The sequence below is a fragment of the Pelmatolapia mariae genome, linkage group LG16_19 (assembly GCF_036321145.2).
Source record: "Pelmatolapia mariae isolate MD_Pm_ZW linkage group LG16_19, Pm_UMD_F_2, whole genome shotgun sequence".
Classification (NCBI taxonomy): domain Eukaryota; kingdom Metazoa; phylum Chordata; class Actinopteri; order Cichliformes; family Cichlidae; genus Pelmatolapia; species Pelmatolapia mariae.
The window spans coordinates 53,422,599-53,440,282 of NC_086241.1; the positions used below are offsets into that span (position 1 = coordinate 53,422,599).

The following is a 17,684-nucleotide window of genomic DNA, read 5'->3' on the forward strand; positions in this document are numbered from 1 at the left end:
ACATGACAGTGATCCCAGGAACAGCAGCAAATCTACAACAGAATGTCGGAAAAGGAAAGGAACCAAGTCTGGACCTCAACCCAATCGAAATGCTGTGGCAGGACCTTGACAGTAAAGGTCATACAGAAAGCAATGCTGCTGTAGGTGCTGCTGTCAATTAACAATCATTGGATGTACTTTTTCACACAAGCTGAAATGGTTATAGATCTGGCATGTGACGGACAAATATTAATAATTCCCCATAACTAAACTTCTTTGTCCTGAGGCTTTATTGGGGTTGCAGCTGTATGCATCTCTTTTTGACATTAAAACTCTAACAATCAACTTTCGGTTGCATCACCCAGTTATAAGACATTTCTAGGTTTGTAGTAGTTTCCATCATACAGTATTTCTCAAATGTATCTCCACAAACTGTGACTTTTTAGTGGCTCACACCTTTCCATGTTCAAAGTCTATCCAGCCAAAGACACCTACAGGTTAAACTACCCTTTGACCACTATGACTGCCTTCTCTTCCCTTTTGCAGTGTCTGTCTTGCAGTGTTTACTTCATGTTTCAGCCAATCAAAATGTGGCATGAAGGAAAAAGGATAAAAATGCTCTGCAGTCCCACATAAAGTGGGACACCTGCCAGTGTGCGAGTGATTGTGCAAGCTTGTGTCCCTATGTCTGTGTTTTCAAAACAAAACAGGTTTCATAAAAAGGCAAACAATAAGCAGTCAGATTTTGATTTTCGAACACCTCTATGTGGTCGAAAACAGGCAGATTGAAGTGTTAGTATTACTCAGAAAGCTCCCCACATTCCCTACTTGGCAACAGCGACAGGGAAAAGCAGGGAGGGACTGTCCTAGATATAACACAGACATCAGCAAGTCAAAGAGAGAAACACATCCAGAGAGAAAGTGGGATAGCGGGGAAGAGAAGCAGACAGCTGAGGAAGCAGCTAGGGGGGAAAAAAGAGGAGGGGGCAGACACAAGGACACAGACATGAAGACAGAGGAAACTGGGATGCAGAGGCAAGTGGAGAAATTTTTAAAGCAAGGGCAGATGAGAAGAAAGAGGGAGAAAGAACAATAAAGAAGTCGTCGCACCATATGCTCCCACAGAGAGAAACATGTTAGCCATTCAGACGACAGCAGGGAGGCAGCCAGCGATCTGCAGTGAGATACAAACAACCCCTCCTGAATGGTAAGTGACTGTTACTTCATGGACTGTGTCAGTGTGCATGCATGTGTTTGTCTTTGCTCCAAATATGCCTTTATGAGGGAAAATGCTATTAAAAATGTACTGCATGCGTAGAATTTTTTGGCTCATGACTGGCCTCTTTATGTCTTTCTTTTCTGCATCAAACCTAATCAAGCACCTCAGGGAGCTGCACTGCATTTACAGTCATTACAGTGGCAGTAATCAATGGACTTGGCAATGCGACAGCTGCAAGAGTAACAAGTGTGTATGGAACATAATTCCTACCTAAGTGAGACTTTATGGTGCACATGAAAGCCCTCACAGGTGGCTCAGAGCTTTGATTCTTGTCTCTGTCATCTTCTATGTTTTTTAATGTCATGTCGCTAAAGTCAAGCAGGTGATATTTGTGTTTATGAAGCTACAATCCTATCCTGTGTCCCGCATCAGCATCCAGACATGCATTCTCATGCAAAGTTTCTACTCTAAATTCTACACTTGTCTCTGCATATTTAAAACAATATTTTTCTAGTACGTTCTGTCCTTTCCTGCTCACTGCTGCTTCTTTGCAAAGTGTAATCTCCAATTAAATTAAAGAGGAACAAGACTGACTCAGTCATGCTATATGTCATCAGCTCCCAAGCGACATTGCTGGAAGTAATATCTCGGCATCAATTATAGGTCAGATTTACAAATGTGATTGCTGTTGGATCAATATCTTCCTGTAAGTTATAAGTTAAGCTTAAAAATAGACATTCCTCTGTTTTCTTAACCTTCAGATGCAGGATCATATATATATATATACACACACACACACACACACACACACACACACACACACACACACACACATATATATATGTATATATATATATATATATATATATATATAGATAGATAGATAGATAGATAGATAGATAGATAGATAGATAGATATAAATCATTTGTAATTAATAAAGAAAAGATTAAACAATTTATGATGGATAAGAATCTGTGTAATATGTTAAACTATAGTTGCACATTTTGTTTTACTATTTAAAATGTTTGCATTCTTATGTGTACAGCTCACTAACAGCTTGCATGTTTTGTGACACTTTATCATCATGTGCCTTAGATAAAAAAGACTTTTCTTTGTTAAAAACTTTTTCGTATAAACACATTTCGCTTGGTATAATAATTTTCTGTGTGAGGCATAAACCCATGTGGAAATGAAATGAGAAAAGAACCTGCAAATGTTTATGCTGTATATTTAACATAATGTTACTTAGAAAGTTAGAAAAGTACTATTTAGTTTCCATATGGGAAGCCTCTCCCTTTCATACAGCTTATTATTATTATTATTATTATTATTATTATTATTATAAGAAACAGCCTCAACATTTCTAGTCCTCCTCCTTTGCAAAAACACAGTGAGCTACGTCTTACAGCATTGTCATCATAACATCTTTGCAGACGTTGTTTGTTTAACAGAGATGTCCGGCTTGTTTGTCTGCATGATTCACTTACATCTTCACTCTGTCCTCTTCTCCTGGGACATTCTTTCCTGTTCTGTCTGAGACTCACTCTGCATTCAAACAGTGGCCTGACATAATTACTAACCCGACTGAATTCTTCCAAGGTCACGGCTGGCCATCAATCCTCAAACATTAAAAAAAATAATGGCACACTCATCACACACACACACTAAACTCAAGTATGCCAACATTTGTACCATTTGTACACATGAGATCATCACATCTTGCGCAGAGAGAAGTCTTGTGATAAACACAACCGCACACGCATACTGCCACGTTGAGCCTGGCCAGGTTATTGTATCCTAGCAACAGAGGCAGCCATCGACTGCTCTGGGTTTTTGTGTGTGGTTTTTTTTCCCTGTCCAGCGCAGGAGCAGTGAAGCCAAACCTCCTTCTGCTTTCTCCGTCTGCTCGTGCACTTGTGTTTACTCCACTTCAGCTCTGCCTCTGCTTTTCTCTGTCTCTCATCATCACATTGACCTTCTCTTTCACTCAGGCAGTCAGAATGAAGAGCCTGCAGATTAAACACAGGAGACTTTCGTTTAAGAGGTACTGGGCGAGCTTTTTTCTTATTTTATCATGTTAAATCTTTAATGCTGTGATCGTTGTAGTGACTGTCTTTGCATTTGCCACAGTCTTATTTATAGCTCTCTAAAGCTCTCTGTGTTTCTTGTCAGAAAGTGGAGGAGATGTTTGTGACACAAATTGATTTTTTTTTAAACACAGGATTTTATCTAACTGTTCTTCTTCTTCTTCTTCTTCTTCTTCTTCTTCTTTTAGAGCAGAGTAAACCACACCAAGATTTGACCAGCAGGCAATGTTTCTGTCTGGAGAAACACCCACTGTTATTTGTCTTTTGTAAAATATTCGTAGCACACTGAACACTGGTACTGTACTATTTTTATAGAAAAAAATTTAGCTATATGACTTTTCCTGACAAGCTGGATTTGTGAGAACAAAAGATGCACACTCCAGCCTCAATGGTGATGGGGATCGTTTTTGCCCCCTTGGGTTTGGTCCTAGTCTTCACTGCTGCCATCACCCCCCAGTGGAGAGAGGGACAGGCACGTTTGGGAATGGCAGGACCGGGAAGTCTGCTCCGGTCAGGAACAAAAAGTCATGGGACCAGGTCCAGTTCAGTGGAGGCACTGATCTTGTTGCGCTCTGACGGACTATGGGAGAGCTGCCTGCAGGTGGAGCGCTCTGACTTGAGGCAGTGCTGGCCTGTGGCTGGTCCGTATCAGAGAGACCCCAGGGTTCGTCTGGCACAGGGTTTGGTGCTAACCTCCTTGTTCCTGTGCGGCACTGGCATTGTCCTGGCTTGTATCGGGGTCCGATGCTGGGCAGATCTCCCTCTGAGAGGTGTAGCAGCCTCAGGAGGACTTCTGGTGGTGACAGCAGGGCTGCTGAGCCTGACTGCGTTAGGGGTTTACACCCACAACCTTAAAAGACTCGGGATGGATCCAAGTCAAAGGATTCATAACCCACGGTACCCACACCTCAACTTGCATCCAGCTGGCTCGCTTTACTTTGGGTGGCTGGGTTCGTGTCTACAGGTGTTGGGAGGCGCCGCTTTGCTTTTCAGTTTCAAACGACCACGATGCCCAACCTGCCCATCTAGGCATGAGCTATCTGTCTCTCCCTGCCACTCATGTCCAGAAATGACCAACAAGCCTGACATGGATGTATATGAAGTTAGTTGTTAGAAGCTTGTCCAACATTTTAAAACTTGTAAGAAAGCGTCGACAGAAAAGAGAAAAAATTTGCATTAAGGGCACTTTCTAAACCCCTTTTTATCTTTTCAGTGTGTAGCTTATGTAATGAAAAGTCATAAATTCATAAATGACTGTGGACTACCAGACATTGCTGCTTAGTAATGAACTGTCATGCAGGTTTAAACATAATGGATGTAGCTCTCCTTTAACACAGGAACAAACATGATCTGGGGGTGTAAATAAAAACAAATGGATGAATGTCACGTTAGAAAAAGATTCAACATCACGCTGCCTTTAAATGCAACATGTGGTGAAACACGATTGAAGTATTGCTTAGTGTTGCCTTTACATTGTAGCCATGCATTTGTACTGTTAAGAAAAAAATTGTCTGAACAGAACTGTGAATCATAGATGATGCCAGGTGAAGCCTAAAAAAATGGCTTAAATTCTTAAGATCATCACACTCGGTTTCATCTGTATTAAGTTGGTTGTTAACAAAAAAAAAAGCTTTACATTTATATCTGTGAAGGTTCTCAGTCATCCAGGTCATCGTAGTCAAAGGAGTTTGCAAAGAAAAGCGTCTGGACTTCTTTAAGTTGCTTGAAGACGTTTCACCTCTCATCCGAGAAGCTTCTTCAGTTCTAACATTTATATGTGATATCCTGTTTTGTTGATGAATTTGTTGCTCTTGAGCACAGGAGGAGTTTTCACTGGGTAACATTATATTTCTGGAATAAGATGAGCAGCACGAAGATTAAAGAAGGCATAACAGGAAGATATACAAAAGGGTATTTTCTATTCCTTGCAAATGACTTGTTTGTGTTGTCATTTCGTGCTCATATTTGTTGCACTAAATAAAAAACTATTTATCACAATCTGTTGCATTTATTTATTTATTACTTTTCAGATTAGGTAGGTTATGCTGGCATGAAGAAAAAAGAAATCAGGAAATAGGAGCACATGCAATTCACTTATGAAGATAACTTTGCAAGCTAAATACATTTACATGTTTAATATGGAAATAAATTCACATTATTTGTCTTAAGACGAGGCCGAGAGCCAGAGTGATCATCTCACATATTGTAGGCAGACAGGTTCACTGCAGTTAAACCAAGCAACATTATGTGAATAGATGTTAGATGTGAATGCCGCCTGGAGCCACGTGGAGAGATCGCAATCCGATGTGTGAATAACCAATTCAATCGCTTCAGCTGGCAACAAACAACCACAGGAGAGGAGAGAAATTCACATCATGGTTGAGTACGCAGGTCTTTGAGACCCGCTCGCACAGAACAAGTAGCTCATAAATAAACATTTTATCTACTTAGTAGTGAACGTCAGTGGACAGCTTAAAAGAGGTCTCAGACACAGAGGAGGGTGTAAGGAGCCTCCTCAGGGTGAAATTCATGCACTGAAGACAGACACACACATTTAGAAACACAGACACACTACTTTACCAAGTCTGGGCAGTTATCTCCCACTCAGTTGCGGGAAATCACAAAACATCACAACACTCTTCAGTGATCGTTACACTCTCTTTTTTTAATTGAGCAAGTGAAGGTTACAGTTTAAAGCAGCAGGGTCGCATGGGATGTCTTAGTATTCAGGAAGACATCATCGGTCTTAGTGCATTTACAGCAGATCCAGGCAACAGGTAATCGTGAAACTCGGCTGTCACGCAGCTCTTCTTTATTCTCCTAGGATCTAGGACCTGGTGTCCAAATTTTGGGTTGTCTAGACCACAATACAAAATTTTGCTCTACAAGGGCCTGATATCCACTTACGAGGACATTATGCTGCCACTGTTCTACCGAAATTGAAAACGAATGACCTCATAGGTGCATATCAGGCCCTTGAAGAGCAAAATCAGATAAAAAGATATTTCTTTGTTTTTACATTCAACAGGTCTCAATCAGCCCAAATAGCAAAGAGAAATTAAAAATGCATGCCATGAAAGAGTTCAGGTCTTAGGAGGTTTAAGTTCATTTAATATATAATTTGTGGTGAAAGGTTCTCATTAGGGTCATGAAGGGAGTTTGAAAAGGACTTACCCAGACGAGCAATAGCAGTGTTTCTGGAGTAAAAGTTGTGTACAAAATTATTCACATGGACCTTTATTAAGGTAACGTCAATAAACAAATACATAGAGTATTTATAGTAAAACTGTACATACATATCACATTGCAAAAGGTACAACTTATATCACAAGTTCCAAGCAAAGTCATACTTGGTGGTGTTTTTAGCCACAGAAGAAGAAAAATGATAATTTTAAAATTATATAAATATATACCAAACTGAGACTGTGACACTTGGTAATTTCATGTTCTCTTTGCTGTTGTAAACTTGTCATTTATCGAAATTTGTTTAATAAACAAAAAGACAAACAAGTATGTACTGATGTATTTTACTGACATGTTTGATTTAAAAATGTTTGATTTTGTGGCCATTTTTAATACAACTTTTAACTACTCCTAATGAAAAAAACCCTCTGCGCTGTCTCACATTGTTGCATGAAGAAAAGCTTTCATTTGTCTGACATTATTAACTGTTATTAAACAGAGCAACTTTGAACTGGTGCGGCTTTAAATGAAGAAGTAGCTCTCTGAAGTGTCTCCACTTTGTGCCATTTCACTCAGCTGTTTGTTTATTGAATCCTGGAGCGAGCCGAGAGAGAGTTCTAATACTGGGCTGTTGTCTGTGCTCAGAGACGCTTGTGACATCTCCAGAAAAACATCAGATGGCTCTGCATCGACTAACTGCTCTCCATCGCTAAAGCTTAGTCTATATGCGCCTTCTGCCTCTGCAGCGGTTGTTTCCTTGGCAACAGTTTCTAGGGCAACCTCCTCAGTGGGCGTGTCCTGCTCAGGTGCATGGTCCCCTGCTTTGGAGGCCTTGAGCGCGACCAGTTTTTCAATTTCCTTGAACAGTTCCTCGTTGTTCTCCTTCCACTGACGGTACTTTGAAGGTGTCAGATCGGAGTCGTCCAGGATCTTGTTGATCTGCTGCAACTCCACTTCTTTGGCCTGCGAAGAAAAAGCAATTCCAGTCAGCGACCATGCAGATGAATTTTAATATCACCCTCTGACCATTTGAACGCAAAAACCTTTCTGAGTAAGTATCAAGAGTTTCTTGATAAAGTTTCATTCATGCCTCAAGATATTTCATAAAACTTGCACAAACACTTTACTTAATCAAGGAGTCTCTGTATGCGCATATATGCAATGTTCTTTTCCTATATTTAGACTTCTGCAGTGAATATTTGCATAGCCAACGCATAAGTGGCCAACACTGCTATGTCTCAGTTACCTTGTGGTTATGTGGACAGTTTTACATGTAGTGCCAACCACAATAGAAACACATAAAAGGCTGGGACTTTTTTCCCCTCCTGGATTCCCACTCTTTAATTTAAAACTGAAACAACAGCAGGAAATGAACATGAGATGTGTAGTTACATTTCCAGGGAAGTGCACGTCAGGTTATGGCGTAGGGTTTCAGAGAGGTTTGCAGTTACAATCTACCTACGGCACAGACTTACTATAAGTATAAATCACCTGTGATACTGAGCAAGAACAGTATTGAATTTGAAGGTGTTTGGATGAGACTTTCTCATTTCACAACATGTGAGGCGTTTAAGGAATATCTGTCATATATACACCATCCATCACCACCAAGTGAATTTCAAGCTGTGGGAAACAGTGCGTTGCAGTTTTAAATAGGAGTGGTTTTACCCATGTCGTCCATGTTCCCTGCGGCCAAAGTAGAGTTTTTAATCTAGTTATATAGCTCCTGCCAGAGCAACTTTTGATAATTAAGTTGCTTGGTTAATTCACCAGCTGAGCCATTTGTCATGCACTCAGTGATAAATGTACCTGCTACTGTCACAGCTGTGGCAGCAGTCGTGTGGTGTTGTGAGAAAGGACCCAAAATGTGGGCACTGGCTGTGATGCGAAGGAGCTTTATTTTGGAAGGTGAAAACAACAAAAGCGAGAACAGAACTAAAGATAAACCTAAACTGTGAAAACTAGAAACAAACAAAACCCGAAATCATAACTCACGGAATGACACGCAGGGAAAAACACCGAGATTCCCCAAATAACACAGACAGAGCGACAATGAACACGGGTGAAACCACACAATATAAACACACAAGGTAACGAGGGAATGACACACCAGAGGAGGACACAGCTGAACCTATTTAGACATGAGAGACACAGACCTTCAAAGTAAAACAGGAAATTTACAAACTGTTTTACAAACACAAACTCAGGGAGACGAACAGAGCACTAGGGGAGGACACGGATAGATATAACAAAACACTAAACACAAGAACCAAAACTCTAAGCATTAACAAAGACACATCGAGAAATCAAAGATTAATAATACAAAACAGAAAACACTGGGTCACTGACCCAGGACCATGACATCTTTATGTATCAGTTGCTGGGGTTAATTCTGAATCACATGGCTTTCCATGCAGACACAAGGAAAGGTAAGACTGGATAAGACCTTTCCTCACCTTTAGAGTGCTTTGCAGAGCTCGGAGCGTGAGTGCCTTTTCATTGATGATGGGATTCTTGTTGCGCCGAATGAATGACTTCCTGAAGTGGTCGTGCGTGAACGGCTGCTCGTGGCCGATCAGAGAAACTCCCCCTTCCTTTAGATTGTTTAGCATCATGCCCATCTCATCTACCTGACCAGGTTCTAACAGAAGTGAGGAAACACACAGGAAAAAAACAGTCACACAGTTGTTGTGAACCATCTATCCAAAACAGGATTAAAGGTGAGTAAACAACACAATTAACCTTATTTACTCTCTCAGAGAATATTAAAACTTAATGAGTCTTAAAATATTAACACTCATTACGCTGTGATTAAAGACATTTTTTTATTACTGAGAGAACAAGAGAGCACGAGAGAGGCAGTGTGACATAACAAATACCTGTTCCTTTGCTGCCCTCTGTTGTAGGTCTGGGTAATGGCGCCCTGTTCTTACCCTTGGGGAGAGGTAGGGTGCTGGACTGTACCTTCTGAGAAAGATAATCAAGATAAATATGAAATGAATGTAATCTGGATGTGTATGTGCATGCTTTAATGATTATTTGTGCAATATATAACTCTGTAACCGAGCTAACCTTGTTTTTCCTGCGGGATGAAGGAGATGATTCGCTCTCTGATTCAGTTTCACTGTAACACTCTGTTTATAAATGAACACAGCTGTCAGTGTAATGCCATTACCTCAAATGTGAAGCACCATGACTGCCATTTGTAAATGGGCAAAGCTACAGTAATTAACAATAATGCTCTGTGTTACTAGATAATTATGAGACTACAATTTGCTTTTTTGCTCTTATTTTTTATGGCGAAAATATCATTATATCGACCATTTATTTGCTCAAGCAGGACACATCACGATGCATTATTGCTAATGCCGTAGGAAATATATGGGAAAACATGAATTGTATTGTGCACATACAATTAAGTGATTTAGAGTAAACATTTGAAAGCATAAGAGAAATGTTTCCACACCTTCCTCATTATCTGGGCCTTTGTTGAACTTCTTGTGCTTCTGTATGGCTGTAATCAGACAGTTTATCCATCTGATGAAAAAAAAGGGGATAAGCTATGTCACCAATATTCATACACATTTACCTAAACACTTTATTATTAAGTACTGTACTGGTCTGTGTCCAGGTTCACAGCACTCACAACTGGCCTCCAACAGTCACCTGATCTCAATTCAATAGAGCACCTTTGGGATGTAAAAGGTAAAAGGGAGTCCAGCTTGATACTTGCAGCATCTATCTAATAAAGTGTCTAGTGAGAGTATGTTGAGGATAACATCTTTAAACAATGCATAACAGTCTCACTAGAGAAGCCTGAAAAAAGCAACCAGCAGGGGGCAGTGAACACCACCACCTGTTACAGCTTTACCACCTCTAACATAGACTGTTAGCAAAAGATGAATGAATGACTGCATTGTGTTAGAGCTGGTGCCCGACACAACCGGCCGATTGTGACATTGTTATATCATTATACAGTATGAACTTACTTGCTCATGTCATTGACATTGTCCGCAGCGAAAATAAAGTTCTGAAATTTCGGGTGGCACATTTGGAATACGCTGGTAGGGAGAAAACAGAGAGAAGGAGGGGGGGTGTCACAAACACGAAGACCTAAATATGCAGAAACACATATTCACTTGAGAAATTCTTATTTGCTTTCTCTTCTGTAAGCACCAATGAGACTGCTTTACACATTTTCTTTAAGAAATTGCACAGTTTCCTGCATAAAGATAAGACAAATGCTCCACTGTGTGCATACATAATATAATTGCAGTTTTAAACCGTGGCTTTCCATTATGGCACCATTATGTAATTCATCACTGGGTTCACTCTTACTATTTTCTCTTGTGCTCTCCAGCGCTCTCTATGCCATAGCTGGATATGTTGAGCAACCCCTCTGCCTTCTCCTCCTGAAATACAATTGAAGAGAATTAGACATACTGACAATTAGATGAATGCAAAATATGTTGATAGTTAATACTGCATGTGGCACTAACTCAGATAGATCATGTGCTTTAGGTATTATATGAACTAACAGCAATGACGACCTTTTTCTTGATTTTTTGCTCACCTGTTGACTCTTGTACCAGTAAATGTGAGGCCCGTTGAGCACGAACCAGAACCGTTGCCACTTCTGTGCAATGAAGACACTGCTCTCCTTTCTTTTCTTCCAGAGCCAACCGTCGCAGTCGGGGTGACTCAAGTCACGGCAGGACACACGACGCCGGCTCATAGCCGTCGTCTTTCCTGAAAGACAAATAAGGGAGAGAAGGATCATGATAAGTGAACTCAATTTTTGGGGATTTCTTGGGGGTTTTTGGACTTTTGCGATGTCTCCAGTATTAGATCCTTTTAAAACTATTCCAGGAAATATAAAAGCACAGAAAATTTATGATTTAATATTTAAGTTGAAGCAGTTTTTATTTTGGGGGAATTCGACTTGATCTTTCCTTGCAATTCCAAGCACTGAATTCATGTTATTCTTTACTGCTACATTATTGCCACAGCAACTGAACCCTCTTAATCTCTGTATCACACAGCTGAGTTGTCTTAGTATCATCCATAAAGCTTCCAACAAACTCACATCGCTTCTCACATTTGAAACTGTGTTACACAGTTCACTAACTGCTTAACCTTACATACTGTTCCCATCAGGTTTTCCAGTAACCTTTGCACGACAAGTTTCAGACACTCTACAGGTTTTAAGTGGAATAAATCATCCTCAGTCAGGATTTTTTTTGTTAAAGAATCATTATATTTTACCTCTTGTTTCTGTTTAAGCATGCATTTCTTGGCTATTTATCTCGTCTTTCTTTTGCAATGCTTTATTTTCATTGTTTTTATTTAGTCTTAGTTGTGTTTTGGACATGCTTATCATTCTGTGACCATTTCATGTGGCACAAAATGGCAACAACAGTTGCCTCGAGGCACTTTATATTGTGAGCTTAAGAAACTATAATAATAATAGAGAGAAAAACCCAGTAATTAGATGGCCCTTTGTTAGCATGTGGTTGACGACAGTGGAAAGGAAAAACTCCTTTTTAACGGGCAGAAACCTGGCACAACCAGTCCATCTGCCACGCCTGGTGAGGGAGATTTGCTTACAGACACTCTTCTATAAGCCATAGCTTACAGAGGAGTTATCGGTTTGGGGCTGATTTTGGCATTACAAAGACACTCCAGTGTTTTGTTTATTTTATTGTTCTGTGATAAAGATAATCGTACCTTTAGTGGAGGTCTTCTTACCATCCTTGTTCCCCTGAAAAGATAACCAGACAGCGATCACTCAGTGTTTAAAAGCTTACTTTAATTAAATCACCATTAATTGCCTGGATTGTAACAAAAACAACTGTTAGTGAATGTTCTCAATTTCCCCTCACCGTGTGTCCCACCATATCAGGGCAGGAACTGATGCTAGCTCTATCCTGTTTGGTTCTTAGAGGGGAGGGCGAGCGGTCTCTTAGGCGATTTAGTGAGAGCCTTGAACCTGACAAGCTCTCTGATCCTGCTGGGAAACAGAATGAAGTTTCTAAATAAACCCACATCTTTGCGCCTCAGTTACATTGTGGTTTCTGTGCAGAAGGTCAAATGATAGTGAAACTATTACAGTGTGGCATGCCGTGATAATACACTTTGTGTGTTGTAATCAACAGTTTAAAATCCTTCTGAAAAGAAAACCACAAAGTAACTAAAATATAATCAATTATAAGAAAAGGTAAAATCTTGCAAATTTGTCTTACCTGGTGCCAAAAGCGCCCCCTGTCGGCTTTGATATGAAGTGAGGCTCAGATTTTCCTCAAGCTCCTTGACTGAGGATATTTCAGATTCTTCCTGTCCCATGGGCTGCTGTTGCACCTCTGGCCCCTGAACAGCTCGTCTGTAACAAAATATATAGAAATATCAGTCAAAGCATTTGGGTTCCACTGATGCAGCATCTGGTATTATAAAATTAAAAGTCCAAATGCAATGACAGTTTACAGAAAACAAACATTGAACAACGAATGAGCAGCGAGGAAATTAAATAAACATGTTGCAAAAATACAGATTTTTATCTTACTTTATATTCACAGTTGCCACATGTGGCTGATATAAAGTGAAACCTCTAGCTGGAAAACACTAACAGCACATTACAAAACTACAAGTCCTTAAAAAGAGTAATCTAAAGAGATAAAATATGACTTTATTTGTCAGTTTCTCCCTTTTTTCTTAGAATGTAGCTGTTGTATATTAGAATGTGTCAGAATTATTTACAACCACAAGGCACCATCACCGCCCACTCCATCCATTTGCTAGAGTCCGCCTGCTCTTCATCAGCTCTCGCTGTCCCTGTTTACCTCTTCATCACTCTTTTTCCTCCCGTCTACTAATTTTTTCCTGCATTTTTTAATCTTTCTCCTCATCTCTTCTTTTTAACTCATTTCCAGTCAGTTGTGTGTTGCGAGCGCGCAGTGGAATTTGTGGCATTTGCAGTGTGACCTCATGGGAAACCTGCTGGGTGCGGGCAGATGAACAAGGTCAAAAGGGTTTCAGGGATGTTCAGCTCTACTGAGTAAATGCTGTGTAACCAGATCAGTATTCAACTTGTTCTTACTGCTTTTCTCATGCATGTATGCAAACAAAGTGATTGACAATTTTTTTTTAAAAAAAAAGCAAAAAAGAATATTTAAATTCAGAAAATATTAGACAATTGGCAAAAAAAATTATTTTTTTAAAATCAGTTTTAGACATCTGTCTACAATTTTACATATTTTATTCAATTTTGCATTGTTTGCATTCTTGTTTATTTATTTTTTAAATCTTTCATTCTTGTTCTCAGGCATTTAGGTGATGTAATGATACCTTTCTTAAAGCATTCTCACTTGTTGGGCTGCTAAATATGGTTAAACTATTTGTGGATTGTGCCTCGGGTGTATGCACAAAACCTTTTCTTTCCATAGACAAAAATCAGGCTCCAGGAAACAGTTTAACACATACTGGAAACCATCGAGATGTTAATGTTTAAAACATGTTTTCATGTACATCATGTCTGAAAACAAAAGTTTGGATTCTTTATCCTTTTGGGGTCCTGTGCCCTCAGTTGGGGACATTACATTTTGACTTTCTACGTCTTAAAAAAGTGTTTTAAACTTTGTTGAGCAGTGGCGACTTTATTGTGTTATTGGGTTAAGGTTTTACAATGTGGTGACCCAGAAAGGTCAAACGTAGTGCAATGTCAGAAAACACCTTCAAAAATACCAAACACAGTTGTTAAGCTGAATAAAACACAAAGAAAGCAGGAAAAAACAAAATCGCAATGTTTTTGGTGAGAAAATAATGTCACTAAAAAACAAAACGCAACAAAAACAATGCTGAAGGAAAAAGAGCCACCCGTCTGGGAGCCATTGTTATGCTGCTGACTAATGTTACAGCAATTCTTCTAAGTGATTCCTTTTTAACGTTTACTGAGGGGGCAAATGCACGTGTTCTAAATAGGGAGGGAGGAAGGTTTATATTTCAGGTGGGATTCCCCATGCATCCCCTCGGAAATCTACATCTATTACTCTAACTTTAAATGGAGCTTGGATTTCTTCTTGATGTTTATTTTAGAGACAAAACCAGGTGCTGCTATATGATTTAGAGTATTAAACACAAGTAGCAGTTATTAAGTTCTATCTTATTAAAGGACAAGCAAATGAATGCCCTCACGTGAAAGACAAGGACCTGACAGATGCTGCCACTCTCTCGAGTAATGAGTGCCGTGGACCCTCTTCCTCGTCCTTTTCTTCTTCCTCCTCTGATTTCTCCTCCTTGTCCTCTTCTTCTTTCTGAAAACACAACAGCGTGTGAGTGTGCAGGTTGAACTGTCTGCATTTAGGGGTCGGCGGAGGGTTAAGAAGCTGGATGTCACGGTAGACTCTAATTGCCACCTTCTCCTAGGCTCTGCCATCTGCGCGCTCTGTGGCTTAGCAGACGAGACGGCAACGCAAACAAACACACACACACAGAGACACCGCGTGCACACAATTCTACACACACAGCCGGTGAAGCTCTTGGAAAAAAAGCAGGGCATCTTCTGAGGACAATATGGAGTTTATACACTCAGCTGATTCACATCTTTTAAATGTTTTTCTCACCCTATGCCGCCAGCTAGATCTGAGATTAGCACGGTGATGGTCACGAGGGGGGTGTGAAATGCTCACAGTGCGTGTGTGCGTGCGCGTTTGTATCAGATGCAGTGTGTAATTCAGGGTGTTGTTCAAAGACAAACAACAGTTGGCATAGTGACTACTGAGAGTGCGCAAGTGTTTATGGAAATAGATCCCAAATGAGGTTAAACGGAAATCAAAGAGGGGATTCTCATAAAATCCCCCTGATATAAAACAATCAGGTTTCTAAGAGAGGATTTGATGCTCGACTCTCACCCCTGGATGTAATTATCCTAAAATGAACACAGACAGCAGACGCTTGAAAGCAGAATATTGCTGCCTTTGAGGTTTCTTCTATTTAGCTTCACAAATGATTAAAAGTATGAGCATGACAGAGAGGAGAAAAATGTAATTTATTAAAAATGTTCTAGTCACCGTGAGGGCGTAAAATGTGTCATATTAAATGCTGGCATCCAGTGATTATAGACAACCTTTTCTAAGCTTCTGAGAAGATTTGCTACAAAAATGGGAAGGTTTCATGAACATGAGATTTCCCCCATGATATATCTATAGTGAATCTGCCATAAATTTCACAGCTTTAATTTTGAGACTACGTGAGGAGAATTAAATCGTGACATTTTGTGGGGTTGAGCTTTCTCACGTGTAGCAAACAAATGGCAGGGTCAGACACATTCTCCCTACTGGAAATACTCTTGTCTCATTTAGGTGAAGCTAGAGCCTGGGTAGAGCGTACAGCTGGCAGGACACGGTGACACTCACTGGCTGTGCATTCACAGGACAATTACCTTCTCTTTTCTCGCAGAGGCTCAATCAGACCTCACACAGACTTTGTACCAGCGAGCTTGCAGGGTAAAGACCATTAAAAATATTAGATCCAACTGAGCTGGACATTTGTGTTCTCACATACAGCTCCCGCAGATGTTCAGAGACGTTCAGGGCCACTGTGTGAGTGTGAAAGTAGCTTGAGACGCCATTGTTATAGATTTTGAAGTGTTTTTCACAGGCCTTAGCATAATTTTCCTGTGAAGTCTGTTTTCCAAATTATGTGGAAAGTACAAGTATTGTATAATATATAAAAAGGTAAATACATTGGGGCTTTTTTTTTAATTCACTGACTATTTTGAAGAAAGTTCATACAGTTTGTGGAGTGAAGAAGTGAGTGGAGGAGGATTTTAATGAGCCCGGACCTGTGTAGAGATGAGCGGGGCTGAGTTGTTGCGTCGCACTGATCCAGGGATCTTCTTCAAGATGAGAGTCACTCCACTGGGATTCTCACGCAGCTTCTTCACAAGGTTAACTCTGCTCCAGCCCACCTAAGGCAGCAACACCGATGGTTATTTCAAAGTTAAGGTTATTGTATAAGACACTCACAGACTTTGCAGGAGGAGAACTGTCTCAGACTAACAGGACCACACACACACACACACACATATACATATATATATATATATATATATAGTGCAGAGCAATAGGCCCTTAAGTGCTGTATGTACGGTATCACTCACCACTATTTGATCATTGACTTGGATCACTTCATCTCCAGCCAAGACCTTCACGTAGGCATCAGTAGAGAGCTGCAAAAAAAGAGAAAATCAACACAATCAACACATCTATATTTGGGTTTAAACAAACCAGATATAGATTTCAGCAATTACATGATTTGTTTTTCAAAGACAGCGGCATAAATTTGTAATTGGCACTTAAAGTAGTTTGTTTTATTATGTTTTTTTGTTGTGTGATTTTATTCAGCCTTTGTGAGTGGACAGTCGGGGATAGGGAGAGTTCTTTTCTTTGTTTGGATGTTAGATTAGATACAATATAGTATTATATTCTATTCTATACTATATTATTATAGTATATATATTATACAGGTGCAGCGACACATTGTGCATTTCTATTAATACTTGTGCTTTTATTACATATTCCCCTATCTCCCTCCCACTTATATATGTATACTTATATATATATGTACACCACATATAACATAATAACTTTAAAAAACACATATAAAAATGAAGAAATAAACTGATAAATGCTGAACCCATCTAATTTATATATATATAGATATATATTATAATGCAAAAGTCTTAAGTTTTACAATTCTTCAACACAACCTGAACTCTTGTAATTTCTTTAAGCAGTCCTCTTGAAGGACATTCAAAGCTCATCTTTAAATGTTTGCATGTTTTAGTTAACTTTTCACCAATTATTTTGTGAACTTAAAAAAAAAATAATTAAAAATTAAAAAATTAAAATAAAATAATAATATAGAGGTGCTATCTTTACTTTTAGTACTTGTTTATCTTGTAAAAAAATCGCTGATGAAGCTTTGATGGACCTGTTTATTGAGACTATTGAGAGTTAATTTCTTTCAAAAGGTTTAGTTTTTATTAGAATATCTGTACGAACTCAGACTAAACTGTGCCTCCTGCATATGTGCCTCCATGCAATAAAAGGCTAAAACGAACATCGAAATTAATAAAAACTCAACAAAAACTAAACATTTTCAAGCAATAAAAACTGAACTGAAACAAGCAATGCAACTCTGGAAACTAAGTCAAAGTGGA

General features: G+C 39.5%; 2 protein-coding genes across 6 annotated transcripts in view; one reads left to right on the forward strand and one right to left on the reverse strand.

Moving 5' to 3' along the window:
- The first annotated feature begins 886 nt into the window (after window positions 1-886).
- cldn23l (claudin 23-like) lies at window positions 887-5,254 on the forward strand. Of its 2 annotated transcripts, none has more exons than XM_063498834.1 (3): window positions 887-1,186; window positions 3,191-3,243; window positions 3,475-5,254. In XM_063498834.1, exon 3 carries the CDS (start codon window positions 3,657-3,659, stop codon window positions 4,398-4,400), a length of 744 nt encoding a protein of 247 aa, XP_063354904.1. In that variant the 5' UTR covers window positions 887-1,186; window positions 3,191-3,243; window positions 3,475-3,656; the 3' UTR covers window positions 4,401-5,254. The 2 variants fall into 2 exon arrangements, with proteins under 2 accessions (XP_063354904.1, XP_063354905.1); XM_063498835.1 differs by having other exon boundaries at window positions 3,480-5,254.
- Window positions 5,255-5,317: 63 nt separating this feature from the next.
- Window positions 5,318-17,684, reverse strand: part of cnksr1 (connector enhancer of kinase suppressor of Ras 1) — a 32,462-nt gene continuing 20,095 nt past the window's right edge. For 2 of the 4 annotated variants that reach the window (XM_063499875.1, XM_063499879.1), the window contains exons 8-21: window positions 16,623-16,691; window positions 16,305-16,430; window positions 14,657-14,775; window positions 12,712-12,848; window positions 12,352-12,479; window positions 12,197-12,230; window positions 11,043-11,218; window positions 10,808-10,881; window positions 10,459-10,530; window positions 9,936-10,006; window positions 9,542-9,603; window positions 9,349-9,436; window positions 8,926-9,110; window positions 5,318-7,432 (exon numbers count right to left, since the gene is read on the reverse strand). In XM_063499875.1, coding sequence (XP_063355945.1) covers window positions 6,992-7,432; window positions 8,926-9,110; window positions 9,349-9,436; window positions 9,542-9,603; window positions 9,936-10,006; window positions 10,459-10,530; window positions 10,808-10,881; window positions 11,043-11,218; window positions 12,197-12,230; window positions 12,352-12,479; window positions 12,712-12,848; window positions 14,657-14,775; window positions 16,305-16,430; window positions 16,623-16,691 — 1,782 coding nt within the window. In that variant the 3' untranslated portion in view covers window positions 5,318-6,991. The remainder of the gene's footprint in view (window positions 7,433-8,925; window positions 9,111-9,348; window positions 9,437-9,541; window positions 9,604-9,935; window positions 10,007-10,458; window positions 10,531-10,807; window positions 10,882-11,042; window positions 11,219-12,196; window positions 12,231-12,351; window positions 12,480-12,711; window positions 12,849-14,656; window positions 14,776-16,304; window positions 16,431-16,622; window positions 16,692-17,684) is intronic. The other 2 variants (XM_063499878.1, XM_063499876.1) reach the window with 2 other exon arrangements.

Excerpts from the sequence above, each read along its gene's own strand:
- cldn23l (XM_063498834.1), top strand. The coding sequence starts at position 3,657 with ATGCACACTCCAGCCTCAATGGTGATGGGGATCGTTTTTGCCCCCTTG.